General features: G+C 37.6%; 1 protein-coding gene across 1 annotated transcript in view; it reads left to right on the top strand.

Annotated features, from left to right (window-relative positions):
• The window catches only part of LOC126355394 (dynein beta chain, ciliary), a 677,699-nt gene that overhangs the window by 433,347 nt on the left and 224,941 nt on the right, over positions 1-19,411 (top strand). The window contains exons 49-52 of the mRNA XM_050005692.1: positions 521-740; positions 2,253-2,414; positions 11,752-11,951; positions 19,195-19,351. Of these exons, the coding sequence (XP_049861649.1) occupies positions 521-740; positions 2,253-2,414; positions 11,752-11,951; positions 19,195-19,351 (739 nt within the window). The remainder of the gene's footprint in view (positions 1-520; positions 741-2,252; positions 2,415-11,751; positions 11,952-19,194; positions 19,352-19,411) is intronic.

Genomic DNA, 19,411 nt, shown 5'->3' on the forward strand with positions numbered 1-19,411 from the left:
CATTTGAACTGCATCATAAATAATGTATAGAGAATATTAATAACAAAATACAAATCCACTCATCAGAAATTATTTCATATTTCTGTCAGACAGTAATATTTAATTGTGTTAAACCTGCAAAGTAACTAGGTGAATTTTCATTTCAACCTTCATAAATTATATTATAAATAATTTTAGAGTGTATTTATAATGAAATATACAATTCACTGTTTTTATTTTACCTTACTTTCATACAGTAATATTTAATTTGTGTGAGGTAATGCTATTACATAAAGGTCTGTAAAATATAATTTGTCCTTTCACACATAACTGAAATTATGTTTCTTTTCTTAACATTTAAATTTAACAATAATTATTTGAACATGCATTTTCAAGTATTTCTAATTGTGTGATATGAATTACTCATACAGTCTTTATATTGTCATCTGTTAGGCAATATCAGAAATTTCCATATTTGCTGAAGCACTCCTTACAGATTACATTCCCTGATTATTCTATTTTCTGTTTTTTATCTTTGCAGTTTTCCCGGGACAGAATCACTCAACACAATTTACCAATCAATATTGTCACAACATCTGACAGATCCAGATTATCGCTTTCCGTCAACTGTTTGGCGCCTCACCGTCAATGTGGTGTCTGCATCACTAATACTACACCACAAAGTAGCACAGGTCTTCCTTCCAACAGCTGTTAAGTTTCATTATCTCTTCAATCTCAGAGATTTGTCAAGTGTATTTCAGGTATTATCTCTTGATATTTATGTTTTGTGAACTGTTATTGTTGCCATTGCTTCAAAGTAAAACACTCAGATCAAACCCTGAAAGGGATTATCATTGCAGTATTAATATAATTTGAGTTAGGGACACCTGTGTGACATCTCCCAAAACTTGCAGGACCATCAGTGTTAACAGACACATAGACAAAAATAAGGCAAACTAAACTACGGACATTGAAATTTAAGCTAGTTCTTTCTTTAGAAGCCAGACACACATAATGGAGACACACTGCAAGAAAGCAGGCATGAACTTCTTGACACTTTATGTTTTGCCATGCCATGTTGTAGCCCTGACCAGATTGCAAGTTGTGTTGCAGTACCATTTCATTAAGCTTAGTTTGCCATAATCTATATTTTTTGACATTTTGATACCAGCATGTAGAGAATCCTCAGAATATATGCCACACAAATTTTCTTCAAATTCCGATACATTTTTTCAGGTAGCTCGTTCTTGAATGAAATTTTTAGTGCAACTTGGCATTAATAGGCTAAATTAAACCAAAATATACAATTTGTTGTGTGGACACATCTTTGAAAACTATTAATAATATTGATTCAAAGATAATTAAATTTTTCAATTTTCTTCCCAGCAAAGCAATAATCAAAGTAGGTCTAAGACCTTTTGTATCTATTTGTAATCCTTGAAACTTGGCCCATACATATTTTAAGAGTAATGGAGGTGCATGAAATTATGTATTTGTAAGTTGTATGTAACTGTTTGGACTGGTAGTTTTTTTAGATTAAATACTCTGTCCTAGAGCGCTTTTTAATGTACTTATTGTCAGAATCTGTGAGTTTGAAAAATTGCTATAGTTTTATTTTAGAAATTACTGTATCACTGTTGTCCTAGCTTCACTAGACACTGTTCACCAGCTGCTTTGCTAAAGGCATATAGCAAGATCTTTTGTAGAGCTGTAGATTGGGATGGATAGTGTCAGGCTGGTGAAACACTTCAAGTGTGTACAACTTATAAAACAAAATCACTCATGACTAGGACCAGTCAGATATAGTTTTTGCACACTCATATTATGAGTGGTACTAATGAATGAATTAGCTCTATTGAACTGAACATTTTTTCAGGCATTTGCGAAGGTAGAGACTGAATTTACTCTAATGTGGCATTTTATTTTTGTACAGGAATGTTTGAACAGATATTAAAACGTATGAAATTTGTGTTTCATTTATATAAACGCTTAACATATTCCATATCACACTGAGTTATCATTCAAATGCACAGCATCAAGGTAATTAACAAATGTAATAACTAACTTCTTCATTTCTTAAGGCTGTTTCATTATTAAAAATGAGCAAAATTCTCAACGAATAATGTAATTTTTCTTATTTATAATTTGGTTTATTGCTAGCACCAATCCTTAATCTGATTTATTGTATGGTGCCTAAAACATTTGCAGTTGTTTGCAGGATTGTTCATCATATCCCTTGCAGAAAACATAAATTTATTTGATACTATTTATAGGGGCTTCTGTTCAGTCAAGGAGATTGTGTGACTGCACCAACTGATTTGGTCCGTTTGTGGATGCATGAGACACAAAGAGTTTATGGGGATAAGCTCACAGATGAAAAAGATATTGAAGCATTTGCAAAAATGCAGCTAGACATTGTGAAGAAAAATTTTGAGGTATGTAATGTTTTCTGATTACTTTTAAGTAGATATGAAAATAAAATTCTCAAAGATAAAAAAGTTATGAACCACCAGTATATTGCAAATATGTGTGGACTCAGATTCAGAGGATGCAGAGAATAGTAACATAAAACATGACACTATAAAAAATGCAGAAAGAATTTTCACTCTGCACCAGAGATTGCACTGTTTTGAAACTTCCTGGCAGATTAAAATTGTGTGCCAGACCAGTACTCATTTCTTCCAGAAGTGCTAGTCTCACAAGGCATGCAGCAAAACTTTTGTGAAGTTTGGAAGGTAAGAGATGAGGTACTGGTGGAAGTGAAGCTGTGAGGGCAGGATGTGAGCTATGCTTGGATAGCTCAGCTGCTGAGAACATGCCTGTGAAAGGGAAAGGTCCCAGGTTCAAGTACTGGTCTGGCACACAATTTTATAATCTGCCAGAAACTTTTTTAAAAAGTATCTAAACTTTGCAATCAAGATAGTGTGTGAGGAGGTTTCTGTATGACAATGAACTGCAAGTTTCAACTAGTTCCAAGCAAGTTGAGTCAGGTTCATGTTAGCAGATAGTGCAGGCTGTTCCATTCAATACATTAATGCCTCTTGGAAGAATTTGTTCATGAGATGGGATCTGTGTGCTTATGCATTATCCTCATGAAATATGAACACATTGTTGAAACGTTGATTGTATTGCTGAGCAGTTTACTTTATTTAGCACCTATTTTGTCAAAAGCATGATATAGGAGTGCCCTTGTGAGGTAAACTGAGGAGCTGCTTGATTGAGAAGTAGTGGCTCTGGTCCTGCAAGTTGACTACAGCCGGGAGAACAGTGTGCTGACCATGTGCCCACTCATATCCACATCCAGTGATGTCCATGGCCTGAGGATAACATGGCAACCAGTTGGTATCATTTGGCCTTCATTGCCTGTTCAGGCAGAGTTTAGTTTAGTTTATAACATAAGACTTGCTAAAATACAAGACAGTATAAAATTCTACGTGTAGATATGTACAAAATATAAGCGCATGTATATAAGGGTATGCTAAAAAATAATACCTCCAAATTTCTTATTCTGTTCTCAATATTGGTTTAGGTATTACTTGTAATGCATATTACTCAGTCGACTTTACCACTTCGCTGACACAAGTTACAACCATCTGCCATTAGAGGATTCCAAATTGTAATGTGTAACATTGCAGTATGTAACATAACTATGTCAGTGCATGAGAAACATGGTGCTGCAATCTAGTTTCTAACCACAGACGAGTTCATTCACACATGGAACACCCTATCCTTTAGCATGACTTTGCCAGACTGCACATGAATGCTGAAACATCTGCACCAATCCGACGTCTTGGGTTCACTCTCATTGATCATCTTCCATACAGTTCTGTCGAGACTGCATCCGATCTTCATCTGTTTCGAAAACATAAAAAGCACATTTCAGGACTTCACTTTCATAGTGATGAAGTGTTGCAAGAAGAGGTGAGTTTGTGGCTATGTCAACAAAGTCAAACATTCTAACGTGACGGTATCAACAAACTGGTCTCTTGTTGGGGGAAATGTGTTCATTGCCAGAGTGAAGAATAAAGATGTATAATTTAATAATGTTTGTTTTGTTTACAAAGCTTTAAGAGTATTCACATGAAAATTTGCAGACATTACTTTCCAGCATGCCCACATAAGTTAACATTACATCTAGACCAGTACCTTCCTTATCAACAAATAGTTTTGTATTATTCTCCTTGTGGTACTTAAGTGCCACAATTTGTAGGTAGCAGTGATCAGCTATTGTTTTTTACTAGAGGCAACCACTTCAAGACACATCTTAAATAATTTATGTCTCGTGACAGTGGTTAATGTTCAAATGACATAACTGTGGTGGCCAACTTCCCAAGTTGCAGCCCTTCTTGCAATAAAATGACAATATTCCATGATCTCAGCTTGAAATTACCCTGTGAGGCATGCTAACTGACTGAACAATGTACACAATCTGGAAAATCCCATTTACAATTGAGGTGTCCTGAAAGGAGGGTATAAGATGTACATCAACAAAAGCAAAACGAGGATAATGGAATGTAGTCAGATTAAGTTGGGTGACGCTGAGGGAATTAGATTAGGAAATGAGACACTTAAAGTAGTAAATGAGTTTTGCTATTTGGGGAGCAAAATAACTGATGATGGTCGAAGTAGAGAGGATATAAAATGTAGACTGGCAATGGCAAGGAAAGCGTTTCAGAAAAAGAAAAATTTGTTAACATCGAGTATAGATTTCAATGTCAGGAAGTCGTTTCTGAATGTATGTGTATGGAGTGTAGCCATGTATGGAAGTGAAACATGGATGATAAATAGCTTAGACAAGAAGAGAATATAAGATTTCGAAATGTGGTGCTACAGAATAATGCTGAAGATTAGATGGGTTGATCACATAACTAATGAGGAGGTATTGAATAGAATTGGGGAGAAGAGGAGTTTGTGGCACAACTTGACTAGAAGAAGGGATCTGTTGGTAGGACATGTTCTGAGACATCGAGGGATCACCTATTTAGTATTGTAGGGCAGCCTGGAGGGTAAAAATTGTAGAGGGAGACCAAGAGATGAATACACTAAGCAGATTCAGAAGGATGTAGGCTGCAGTAGGTACTGGGAGATGAAGAAGCTTGCACAGGATAGAGTAGCATGGGGAGCTGCATCAAACCAGTCTCAGGACTGAAGACCACAACGACAACAACATAGGTGACTGTACATTGTGATTTTGGCCAAAAGAGTAATTGAAAATAGGGTTATGGTATCAAGAAAATGCAAGCTCAGCCAGTTATGAGGGTGATACCAAACTTTTTTGAGAATTTTAGAGGGTAGTTGTACTTGCCTGAATAACACATGATGCTAAAGTGGACTGTATGTAAAGTTATTTACCTATTATTTTTTCCTATATGTCTTGACAATGACAATGATCAGCTTGTAGTTATTAATTTTTATAATGAACATTTCACATAATATAAGAGTAATTTACCAGAGGTTTTAAAGTGGCTGTACAGACAGCTGACTTGGCAACATTACGTTGTAATGGTTATTGGAGTCTGACTGACATAGCAGCTTCACATTTTAACTACACTAATAACAAAGCGACTGTACTGTTAAAACAGTGAGTGCAAACCAGTAACTGAGTGTCTGAATTGATTGAATATTTGTCTGCTTTGTGCATGACAGCTATGTGAAGATGCACATATTAAATAAAATTACTATTTGCTAAAATACTAAGCCATTTTATGTTAAATATTAACATAAAAGATGGAAAATGAAAAAGAACAAAGATATAATAGGCAGTGAAGTATTCTTGTTTAACTACTAGCTGTATAATTAGATACTGCCAAAGTATTGGCACTATTTTATGGGAGCTCAGTTTAATGTGCACAGAGATTCCCAATCTTTGCCAAAAAGTGAAAAAGTTAACTCTTCTAATTGAAATAATTAACAAACTGACAGATTATTTAAGCAAAAGTATGTATTTTCAGAAACAGAAAAATCAGGGCTCCAAATCTATATGAATGGATTTTTCAAAGAAATACATTTTAAGATTCCAACATTCTGAAGCATGCAAATTTTGAATACGAATAACTTTCGAAATATAGAGGTTTTCGAAAAGTAATGCATTTGTTGAAAAGTGGAGAATGAGAGATTTCAGGTAGGTTCTCCCTGTAGGAACTGTCCCTGTTGTAAGGCCAGACTGATACTGCACTTGTTCATGGACTATTGTAGTGAACTAGTGTTGATTTCTTGTCCACCAAATTCACCTGACCTGAAACTGGTGGAACGCATCGAGAACACTATTGGGATCCAGCTCGCCACCCACTAACCAACAGCCTGTAATTTATGGGTATTGCATGACCTGAGCATAGGCATCATAAATAACTTTTAGCAAGATGGAATTTTGAAGTGCACATTGCCCCACATGTATCACAAATCGTCAGTATTTAAATGGGAGTTTATTATATGAAACAATGTACTACTGTTGTTGATCATCTTTATATTGTACAGTGGGTAATGAAGATTGATGAAATAATGCCTGAATAAGGATTTAGTAATTTTGTGTAACTATTGTATATTTACTGCTAATGAAAGGACTTTAGAAAAATATAATATTGGCAGCAGGTGAGGCATAACAATATGCAGGATAATCCCACCTTGCTCTGTTACAAATAGTTCTATAATTTCAGAAAATTTTTCTGACTTTTTCCTGAAAGTAGGAGGAACAGGATCAAAATGTAAGGTGTTAGGTCCTGAAAGTGAGGCAATAAACAATAATGAACCAAAATATTGTGAACAGCTATTTAATAGCACATTGATACATATATGAAATTCAATACTACAGTGATATGTGCTCTGGTCATGCAATTCCCATAAATTACAGGTTGATGGTTAACGGTTGAAGACCTGGATCCCAATAGCATCATAGATGTTTTCCAACAGTTTCATATCAGGCAAATCTGTTGGCCAAGACAGCAACATGAGTTCAGTATACTAGTTCTGAGACAAGTATATTGTAATTCTGCACTTACGACATGCACAACTATCCTACAGGAAAATATCATTGCCATCGGAGAATACATGAAGGGATGCGGATGGACTGCAGTAATGTTCATAGGTGTCATGATGCCTTCAGTTACTGCAACAGGTCCCACAGAAACCCAGGTAAATGTCTACCACAGCGTTATATTGCCACCACTGGCCTGTGTCTTTGGCATGTGTCCTTGGCAGAGCCTGTGTTCAAGCACCCATTCACCTGCGTGGTGGCTTATCCAGATGCAACCTTTGACCTGGTGTCACAAGAAACATAATTCATCCAACCAGGTGGCCTCTTTCCATTGATCCTCAGTCCAGTCTTGATTATCCCATGCCCTCTGCAATCATGCCTGGCAATTTTGTTGAGCAAGCATGGCAACACATGTTTGTCATCAGCTGCAGAGCCCCATTATCAGTAATGTGGGCTGTACAGTGTGCTCTGAACAACTTGTACCGTCACTAGTACTATTCTGTCATAATATGTACTACAGATTGTCACCTATCCTGGTTTACAGGGCCAACAGACCTCCTATGACCATGTTCTGTGATGAGGCAGGAATGTCCAACAACTTGTCACATACTCAGTGTTACACCATCCTTCAACTACTTTCCATAAACGCTCACAACAAAAGCACAAAAACAGCTAATCAGCTTCACTGTTATTGAGATGGTTATCTCCAAATACTGAGTCATAACTGTCTGCCATTTGTCAGAGCCAGTTGCATCAGGGGATTTCCCCATTATCAGCCTATATCATAGCTAGAAGGAGTCCACAGTCTTCATTGTTCCACTTGTGTACTTTCCTTACCACATCATGTGCCCACAATGCCACCAGGCAGTGGTCCAAGAATGATGTTTTGGCTCACCATCATGGTTATCTGAAAATTAAATTTGAATGCAAATGAAATAGTACACCGAAAAAATCAGTGTATGAAGCCTTCAGTAGTTAATAAACACTACTGAAGAAAAGATAGTGGGTAAGTTATTAATTTTATGTAATGTTTTCGCAGTATTTATGCTACGTCAAACTAGAGGAAAACTCAAGCATTTGATGACAATTTCCCTAAATTCTGTAGGGAGCAACCCATGACTGTTCTAACTGCTGCTGTAATTGATTTATGAAATGAATAACCATCTTGTCATATGTCGATAAGCATCATTATGATGTCAGTTTGTCAGCTGAGAGCAAGTGAGAGCATCATTCTGACAGTGCAGACATTGTGAAAGAAGAAGAAGAAAGTCTGGATCGAGGAGTGAAAAGAAGAGATAAAAATTAATGAGGGATGACAAGGGGAAGAGGGGAAGGGAGAAGCAGCGGAAAGAGGGCAGAAAAATATAGAAAAAGTTTGATCTTTTTTAATGTTTATGGACTCATTCATTTCTTTGCAGGCTTCAGATTGTTTTCCTTTCCTTCTTTCTCTGGGTAGGAACAATTAAAAGTTCCAAAATCTTAAGATTTCATAAACTTCTCAATATCGTAAATATTAAGAAAAGGATAGAGTGCTACTTACCATAAAGATGAGACATAAAATTACAGACAGACACAATGAAAACACTGTTACACATTGAGCTTTTGACTGCAACATTCTTCAGACAAGAAAACACATACACATTCATATAAGGAAGCACACCTAACCTACACATGACCACTATTTCTGGCCATTCCAACAAGAATGCAACTGTTGCATAGAATGAAAGCAGCATTCGAGGATTGTGGAAGGGGGAAGGGGTAGCAGGATATAGGTGGGGGAACAGAAGGGCACTGTCTAGCAGAGCATGCATTGACTATGTGCTGTCAGGACAAGGCTGTCAGGTGCAATGTATGGAAGCCTTGGGAGAGGGAGAAGATGGGAGCAGAAAAGGGGAAAAGACCAATGGGTGCTGTGGCAGAGAGCGGTGCACAGTTAGTATGAGGGGACATGAGATGGAAGGAGGTGATAGGACAGACAGACTGGAACTGTTTGGTACAGTGTGTAAGAACAGTAGGTTTTCCCTCTGTCATATCATCTTCTCCCAAGTCACGACACTCACCCTTATTGTGCTCCACTCTCTGTCAAGGCACCTACTGCCTTTTCACCTTTTCTGCTACCCTTTCCCTCACAGCTTCCCAACAGTGTGCCTGACAGCATTGTTCTGAAGTTCTGAAGCCATCTAATCCTTCATGCTCTTCCAGACAGCACTCATCCCCCCCCCCCCCCATCCATACTCTGCTACCCCTCCCCTTTCTCCAATCTACTCTGGATTGCAGCTTTTGTACAATGTAACAGTTAAATTCTGGCTGGAGCCACCAGAGATAGTTGTCATGTGTGTGTATGAAGTGTGCTTGCTTGTGGGAATAAGTGTATTTTCATTTCTGAAGGAGGCTGTGGCCAGAACCTCAATAGGTAACAGTCTTTTCATTGTGGCCATCTGCAACTCAATGTGTGATCTTTATGGTGAGTAGCAGCCGATCCTTTTCATAATATTACACTAGTTAACAAATTTAAACTTTTTTCTGCATCTGGTTTGTAAATGGGTGAAAGGGTTCTAATGGCCTTGGTAACGGTGTTCCACAGTATCAATGTCTTGGTGAAAGTGTTCACCATGCTCATCACTTATGGCTCCCAAATTTTCTGGAAAGAAATCAAGGTGACAATGTAAAAAGTGAATTTTAAGTGACATTCTTCACCCTATGTTCTTATAGTTGTCCAACAGATCACTCACAATGGTAACATAATTTTTGTCTTTTCTGTTACCCAAAAAAGCCCTCCACATTTGCTTTAAAAGAAGACCAAGCAGCTAAGTGGATATCTGTGGGTTTGGTATCAAAAGTTGGATCTTTCATCAATTTTCTTATTTGTGGTCCAGCAAATATACACTCTTTCAGCTTTACCTCACTTAATTTGGGAAACTTTTCTTTTAAGTGATTGAAGGCCTCACCTTCTTTATCCAGAGCTTTTACAAATGTCTTGATAAGGCTCAACTTGACATAAAATGAGGCAAAATAATTTCATTGGGCTCAACCAATGGGATATTGTTCACATTTACGTTTCCAGGAACATATGACTTCCTTATAGTCATTCCTTGACTGTATAGTGGTTCTTGGTGTCACGGCTGTCCCAATGGCACAAAAAGCAGCAGTATTTTGTGAATCCAGCCTGTAAACCTGTAAGGAGTACAACAACTTTTAAATCACAGCAAAGCCATGGTTTCGTAAGTTTCTTTCATGTCTCCTGTGTAAGCCAAAGATACTGATGGAAATGTATTGCCATTATGCAGTAGTATTGTTTTCAAGCTGGTTTTACTGGAGTCAATAAATAGTCGCCACTACTGTGGATTATGTTGTACACCTAGCTGCATCTTCAGACCATTGTCATCTCAACATACACACATTGAATTTTGAATATTGAAATATTGAGCAAAGGAAGCACCTGCTGATCTGAAACAGGAAATTTTTGTACCTGGAGCTACAAGGTTCTGTTGTTGCACTCTCGACCCCAAGAGTCCATCTTGCTGCTTCAAAAGTTTTAGACCGTGAACCAAATTGTTCAATTCCTTTTGATTAAAGAGCTGAGGTGAAGTGTCTTGATATTGAGGGCAGTACACTTCTATATGTTCAGTATTTTTTGATTCACTTGACATGGTGTCTGGTTCCATGGCTTTCAAGTTACAGACAGAAACAGGCAACCCCTCATCATGGGAAAATGCATTGAAGATACATTTGAATACTTTTTTATGTCTAGTTTTGCTTGAATATCCCAAAATATTTGTAAGACAGAAGTAACAGTCTGAATAATGTTCTTTAGGCTTACACCACACCATCGGAACAGCGACTGGCATGGATTAGCGTTTTCCTTTCAACCACTTGGTTAAGTTTGTAGTATGGGTTATACAGGCAATATGAGGTGCATAAATTTTTATTTTGATCACCAACAGGACAATCAAAATACAATATATATGCCTTCTTAACTAAGTCAGTGATTGGTTTTCTTTGGGATTTTGGAGTGAATTTCCCACACCCATAACAAAAGTTGTCAATGTGATATAGACAGCAACGAGATTTACTAGTTGCCATTTTTCTTAGTGTGAGTTTTAAACACAACATAGTTTGCAATACCTTTCACAGGAAACACTCACTGAGGATCTCTTTCACACCACAGGATTACCACACCAACCATTTACTGATGATTTGTAGATCTTCTAGCTCTCCTCTGCAAATCAAAAACAAACAATTAAACATCAAAACAGAAGAACAACAAAAAGTGAAATACTGAATATGGAAAATAAAAAAAACTGTACAAACTCAAAAATGCTACATGATAGAACATTTTGAAAGGTATATTCGGATTGTACACACCAAAATACATACCAGTTGATTTATCACATCCCAGGTGCAAAATGGCTGTTGATTAGTGTTACTGTTATGCCAACCTGGACTTTCTATTGCTTGACTTCATTTTGCACAGTTGCATTATTTATTTTTTATATGGAGCCATTCGTCAATGTTTATTTTTATTTTTTAAATACTTATTTCTTTTTTTCTGAAAAATGAGTCAATGGAATAATTAATTTTATCACCAGAAAAAATTATTTACCATCATAAACTATAATAATTGTAATATGTAAGTGGAAGGGTTGACACCTACATTCTTCATAGCAACAGAAGATTTTTTCTGCTCTTAATGTAACAGTAATTCTGATGTATGAAACTAAGTATCCCATTTTTACATAAGTTTTAAGTAGGGCATAACTTATCAAACATAAATGTAATGCTTGCTTTTTATTTTGACACAGGATATGGATGAAAGTATAGTGTTGGAAAAACCAAACTTGTTTTGTCATTTTGCTCAAGGAATTGGTGAACCTAAGTACATGCCAGTGAAAGAGTGGGATGTTTTAACTAAACTACTTCAGGATGCCCTTGTTAGTTATAATGACCTGGTGGCTGCAATGAACCTCGTGCTGTTTGAAGATGCTATGATGCATATCTGCAGGTACTTCCAATACAACTTTTTGAAATATTATGTGAATGTTGATCACGAGTCCATACATGAATATGCTTAATGCAGATGAGCAATTACTTCCTTAAGTTTTGCTCCTGTCTGAAATGATGCCAATATGAGGTGTTAGAAGTTAGATATTTCACATAAGAAATAGGTGTATACATTTCCCTTGTATAAAACAGTGCAAAAGCTGCAAGCACAAAGAAATTTTCCAAACACTGAGTGCCACATCCTATTTATGTTTATAATCATAGCCCAACACTGTAATAATATGATGATCATGCCAAATAATTTTACCTATATTTCCACCTATTCTCAGAGATTTAGTAGAATTTTATATACCATAGGGTACTTGTTATTGCACCACTAGCCTTTTACCCATGGTGTTGCCCACATATGAGTTTGACACATATGTTGCACACTTCTCCTCCTCCCCTCACTCTTTATCCATCTCTTCCTCCCACCATCTTTCTCTGTCCACCTCAACCTCCCACTTCAATCTCCCCGTCTCCTTCTACCCCCTTTTTCTGGGCACATCATCCTCTCCCCTCTCTCACTATACATCTCCCCCAGCTTCTCTGCATAGCTGTGCCCATCCACAGGTTGTGTGCATACAAAATTTGTTTGAAATTGATCCAGTGGTTTATGAGAAGATGCTGGACATACATACATACATCCTTTTAGTCTCACTGCTACCACGAGCATGTATGTTTGGGTCTCAGTGTGAACGTGTGTACTTGTACTAGGAAAAGAACAAGAGCTTGAAAGCTAGCAGTGTTAACTGCCTTCTATTACATGTTTCTGTATGCCATGCACAAGTTCTCTACAGGTAAGTGGTTGCTTTTCCCTCATCTTTCCCTAATTTTATGCATTTTTACATCCTGGATTCTTCTGAGATCAGTCATGGATCAGGCGGCTTTATAGTGATTGCTCATACACCACTGTGCACATTGTTATTTATTTAAGTGTGTCTTCTTAACCTCTGCTAAAATTATATGTAGAAAGTTACAAACACACACACACACACACACACACACACACACACACACACACACACACACACTAACATTGTTAGTATATTATACTTCAACAGTATCTCAATATGATTCATGAAGTTTTTTGTAACCAATCACTTTTATTGATATATTTCAGGTAACTTACGAATAAATCAATGCCTGCCATTCACTTCACTTACAAAGGAGCCTATGTAATGATTCCCCTTTATGTCACCTCACACTATTACCTGACAGTTTGTTTATGATATTTGTGATTCCTGTAATGACAAATTAAAAATGTAAGCAACAGCTACTATGTTTTTAGGTTTCTTGAGTTGTTCCCCTGCATTAAGGGCTAGTTGCCAGTCAGTTATAATGCTGATATATTGTCAGTTTCTAACTATTATTACTGTAATTTTTACTGGGTAACATTTTATCATAGCTACCATAAGTGTTTACACTACTTGTCAATACCTACCCAATTTTACCTGGGAGTACTAATCTCAACAGAACTTGGAGACTCAGATTTTTGTTACAAGTACCATTGTCTAATGACACATCTTCTTACTTCTGAGTGGGAAAATGAGAGTTTCAGATGATACCATTACTGACTGCAGATGCTTGAAGAAGCAAACTATATACAGTTATTAATAGTACCACAGATAATGGAGCTCTGCATATAAATGTGTGTTATAGCACATGTTTGCGAAGCCGTATTTGGTGCAAGCAATTCTGGAATGGTGCAAACATATTGTCTCCCTGGATATAGTGAGTAGATGGCATCAACAAACAGCTATTCACTTTAACTGAATCCGCGGTGGGTTCTTGGTGAAACACTGTAAATTACCTAAAGAAATACTGTTTTTCCTCTTGTTTCACAAATTTTATAATTGTCACTGCACAACCTGGGTGTCGGGTTATAAGCACATTTTCAAGTACGTTAGTGATTCCCAAAGATGCTAATCCAAAGATAAGCTTGATGATAAGGCAAAGATAGTCATCTTAACTTCGTATTGTATTGATTGCTGGCTTAATGTAAAATTACTTCAATGATCATTTTTTGACAATTTACATATGGAATTCCACAATTCAGCAACTACACTAACATGACTAAACATACCTGGGAATGAAGATATGCATTAGCCAAGAACTTTTCATCTACTGCTGGATTGAGGCCCAGAGTTTTATTTCTATCCTGGAGTTGTGATATCATCTAAAAGAAGTGAATAATTGAATTGGGTTTGCTCCTTTAATAATAAATGTGAGGGCATACACATCTCTTTCTTAATTTCTAAAATTTCTAACTGGCTGAGTGTAGCCCCATTTTTCTCCTTTGTGTGTGTAAGACTTTTACGTCTATGCATGATGGGAGTGGCAACTGGATGGGGGTAAGGAGGAGGTAGGGTTGTGGAGAGGGAGGGATGGTATGGTGGGGGTGGCGGACGGTGAAGTGATGCAGGTTAGACAAAGGGCAGGGGAGAGATGGGGAAGGGGGGGGGAGGAGCAATGGAAAAGGAGAGAAATAAAAAGAGTGGGTGTGGTGGTGGAATGATGGCTGTGTAGTGCTGGAATGGGAACAAGGGCTGGATGGGTGAGGACAGTGACTAATTAAGGTTGAGGCCAAGAGGGTTGTGGGAACATAGGATGTATTGCAGGGAAAGTTCCCACCTGCGCATTTCAGAAACCTGGCACTGGTAGGAAGGATCCATATGGCACAGACTGTGAAGCGGTCATTGAAATGAAGGATATAATGTTTGGCACTCTCGAAATATACCGAGGGTCTTCACTGACTGCATTTCACTGACTGCCACCCCCTCCCTGCCCTAGCCTCCTCCTTACCCCCACCCAGTCACCACTCCCATCATGCACTGGTGCTGCTACTCACAGTGTGGTTTCTCTGCTATATGGCAAGTAGCAACTTTCATTCCATCCGCAATTTTCCATTGTTTGATTGTACATCTATTATGTATTTGTGGTTATTGTTAAGGCAATGTTCCGCAAAGGCTGAATCAGGATTCTTCAATCTCCAGCTTCTATGGTGGTTTTTAAGCCTGGTGTAGATTGACCTCCTCGTCTGTCCAATGTAGCCATACTAACACTCACGACATGTGATTTTATAAACCCCATTTTGTGTCATGGCTGGTTGTTTGGCTTTTGCATTGAACAAGCAACTACCTATTGTCTAAAGGACATAGTGTGATGGAATCAGTTATTGTACATCGTACTGCACTAATTACCAAACCAAATACAAAATCAGTAAGTAACCAGTCAGATATTACTTGTCATTTAAAGTATGTGTTTAACAGCAGAATCATTAAGACCTAGAAATTAGAACACTTTGTAAATGCATTATAATTTTTTAATTGGAAAGAAGAAACTGAAGGAATCCACAAAGGGATTCATTCAATCTGTATTTGATATTACTAGTTAACATTTTCCAGCACCGCCCAGTACAACACAGTGAATGTAGGACAGAGTCAACACTTCATAAAGTCTTGAAGTCCAGATAAATTTAATGAGTAATTCGTGAGAGTAGTCAAAAAAACTGTAAAAGAGATTCCAGATACGGGTATAGACCATGTAAGTATTATGATGCAAAACAATGGTTGTACCATGAGTGAGTGGTAAAAATTGCATACTAATGAGATGATGAGTGCAGAAAAAGCTTACAATCATCAGAGAGTCCAGATTCCTATTGCATGGCTAGTGCTGTCCTGAAGAAAATTGTTTTTGAAATTTGAGAACCATTAAATGAATGTTTTTCCTCTGGTACTTCCCCATACTTTTTAAAAGTAGCTTGAACAGCAGTAGCCCACAGAAAAGGTGATCCTGGTGAAATGTCAGGCTACAGGCCAATGCCAACTGGCTAAAGTGATGGAATTTACATCTATATATGTACTTCACAAGCCACCACATGGTGCACGGTGGAGGATGCCACATATGACAACTACTCATTTCCTTTCCAGTGCAACTCACAAATAGACTGAGGAAGAAATGACTGTACATAAGCCTCTGTATGATCCCTAATTTTCTGCATCTTATCTTTGTGGTCTTTATGCAAAATGTACACTGGGGGCTGTAGAATCGTTCTGCTGTCAGCCTCAAAACCTGATTCTATAATTCTGTCAATAGTGCTTCATGAGGAGAATGTGTTCTTCTCTCCAGAGATTCCAATTTGAGTTCATGAAGCATCACTGTGATACTTGCTTGCCAGTCGAGCCTACCAGTAACAAATCTAGAAGCATGTCTCTGAATTGCTTCGATGTCTTGCTTTATCTGACCTCATGGAGATCCCAAGCACTTGAACAGTCACACTAGTGTTCTGTACATGGTTTCCTTTATAGATGAGCTACACTTTTCCACAAATCTCCCAATAGAATGAAGTTGACCATTCATCTTCCCTTCTACCAATCTGGCATGCTCATTGCTCTTCATGTCGCCTTGCAGTATTGTTTTTCCTATGAGGCCGCATAACTTTTGTTTTTCCACATTTAGAGCAAGCTGCCATTCATTAAACCAGGTAGAAATCCCAGGTCATCCTGTGTCCTAAAGTCACTCAACAATGACATCTTATTGTACGCTGCTGTGTCATCAGCAAACAGCTGTAAATTGCTGCTCAGCCTGTCCATCAGTTCATTTATGTAAATAGAGAAGAGATTGGACTGAATCATTCATCCATGAGGCACTCCTGGTGATATCCGTGTTTCTCATGAACACTCACCATCGAGGAATTGTACTTGGTTCTATAGAAATCTAGACTGTGGAATCTGTGTGTTGCCCTTCTTCTGTGGTTCACAGGATATCATGTTAGAAAAGTGCCAGCTGATTTTCACACAAGTGATGTTTTGTAAATCTGTGCTGATTTGTGTATGGAAGCTTTTCTGTCTCAAGGAAATAAATTACATTTGAACTCAGAATGTGTTCAAGAATTCTGCAGCAAACTGATGTCAAGGATACTGGTCTGTAATTATGTGGATGCATTCTTTTACCTTTCTTATATACAAGAGTTACCTGCACTTTTTTTCCAGTCACTGGGACTTTGCAATGGGTGAGAGATTCATGATAAATTCAAGCTAAGTAAATGGTCAGTGCTGCAGAGTATCCTCTGTAAAACTGGATAGGAATTCCATCTGGCCCTAGAAACTTATTTTTTTTTGCAACTCTTTCAGTTGATTACCTGCTCCACTGATACCTATTTCTATGCCCTCCATGCAGGAGTCAGTGCGACACTCAAACAACCGTATGTTTGTATAATCCTCCTTCATGAATGATTACTTAAAAGTGAAATTTAAAACTTCAGCTTTCCTTTTGCTATTGTTGCCACCCCATACTGGTCAATGAGTGATTGGACAAAAGCTGTCAACTGCTTAGTGATTTTACACATAACCAGAATTTTTCTGGGTTCTTAGCAAGGTCTCCCTAAGGTATGATGTTGGAAGCTGTTGTATGCTTTGTGCTTTGATCTTGTTACATATGCATGAATTTCCACTAACTTTTGCCTGTTGATATTTCCACATTTTTTTTTTTTAACTGAGAGTGCAACAATCTCTGTTTCAAAATTGTTAAGGCTTTCATGGCCACTTGCAAATTGCCTATTCCTTCTTTCTTGTGTTCTTTAGTAGATGTTGGTTTGATGGTACTTCTGGTGTTTTTTCAGAACATGTGGCTGACATTGTCAAAACTTCACTCCCCATTGTTGGTGGGGTCACTGAATGTATGTGGTATTTCATGTTGTAACAGGTGGAGAGATTGGCCATGGAGAAGCACATACTATGTGAGACTGACCACATAAATAAAATTCACCAACACAGAGCTCTTGATGTGGAGAAGAACTACCACACCTGCTTGTTCAGGAAAGCTATAGAATTCCACAAAATGACAATAGCTTCAATAAAAAAAGAGGAAAGCTTCAGTGTGAATGTGTCCAGGATTCCTATGTTGCAGTGAATGATCATTTCAGATAGCAAGGAGAGAACCATAGTAATAATGATCACAGAAAAACCCTTGGCTATTAACTTGAGTCCAATCCATCACCAGTAATGTAGGGTGAAGCATTGGCATTGCCAGAGACTCACACTGGTGAAACATCAGAAAAATCATCAAACCAACATTGGCCAAAGACCCTGAGACAGAAGCCAACAGACAATTTGTCAATCTCAATAAACATGTTGACAAAATCTTTTGAAGAGCATTTTATGTAGGATTAACTTAGACAGCCAGATCTCAGGAGCTTGACACTTGAAACACATTTCTGTTGATTATATTCCTAATAGAAGCAGTTGTATGCTAAAATAGTTATAACAGTTACCTTAAAATCACTGCCTCTGTTGCTTAAGATGGTCAACATTTAAATAATTAATGGTTTTACATTCCATAATATCTATGTAAATCATAATACTAAACACAAAGATTCCATGACTTACCAAGCGGGAAAGCGCTGGTAGATAGGCACAATAAAAAAACACACAAACACACACACATATCCATCTACACATATACAGACACAAGCAGACTAGACTTTCATGGCCACTTGCAAATTGCCTATTCCTTCTTTCTGATGTTCTTTAGTAGATGTTGGTTTGATGGTATTTCTGATGTTTTTTCAGAACATGTGGCTGACATTGTCAAAACTTCACTCTCCATTGTTGATGTATGTTTGTATCTGTATATGTGTGGATGGATATGTGTGCGAGTGTGCGCGAGTGTATACCTATCCTTTTTTCCCCCTAAGGTAAGTCTTTCCGCTCCCAGGATTGGAATGACTCCTTACCCTCTCCCTTAAAACCCACATCCTTTCATCTTTCTCTCTCCTTCCCTCTTTCCTGACGAAGCAACCGTGAGTTGCGAAAGCTCAAAATTTTGTGTGTGTGTTTGTGTGTTTTTTTATTGTGCCTATCTACCAGCACTTTCCCACTTGGTAAGTCATGGAATCTTTGTTTTTAATATATTTTCCCATGTGGAATGTTTCTATATTTTAAAATCATAATACTGTTAGAGATACAGTTTGATTTCATTATTCTTATGAGTGCGCAAAATTTTCAAGGGTTTGATAACAAACAAGGCTTCTGAGATACAAAATTATCTGAGTACATCCCAACATTTGAAAAATAGTTTATACTTGTCACTAATTTGTTACTATGGCCTTACAATTACCACATTATAAAACTTTACAAATGTAAGAGAATGAGTAACTTTGCCAAATTGCCATATTAAAACATTTAGTTTTCACTATTCTCCAGAATCAACCGCATTCTTGAAACACCTAGAGGCAGTGCTCTACTCGTGGGAGTTGGTGGATCAGGAAAGCAGTCTCTGTCTCGCCTTGCTGCTTTCATCTCCAGTCTTGAGGTAGCACAGATACAACTACGCAAAGGTTATGGAATTCCTGATCTCAAGGTCTGTTGTTGATGTATATTTCTTCCATTATTTTAAATGTAATATTAAGTACAACATTTT

The sequence above is a fragment of the Schistocerca gregaria genome, chromosome 3 (genome assembly GCF_023897955.1).
Source record: "Schistocerca gregaria isolate iqSchGreg1 chromosome 3, iqSchGreg1.2, whole genome shotgun sequence".
In the NCBI taxonomy this organism is placed as follows: Eukaryota; Metazoa; Arthropoda; class Insecta; order Orthoptera; family Acrididae; genus Schistocerca; species Schistocerca gregaria.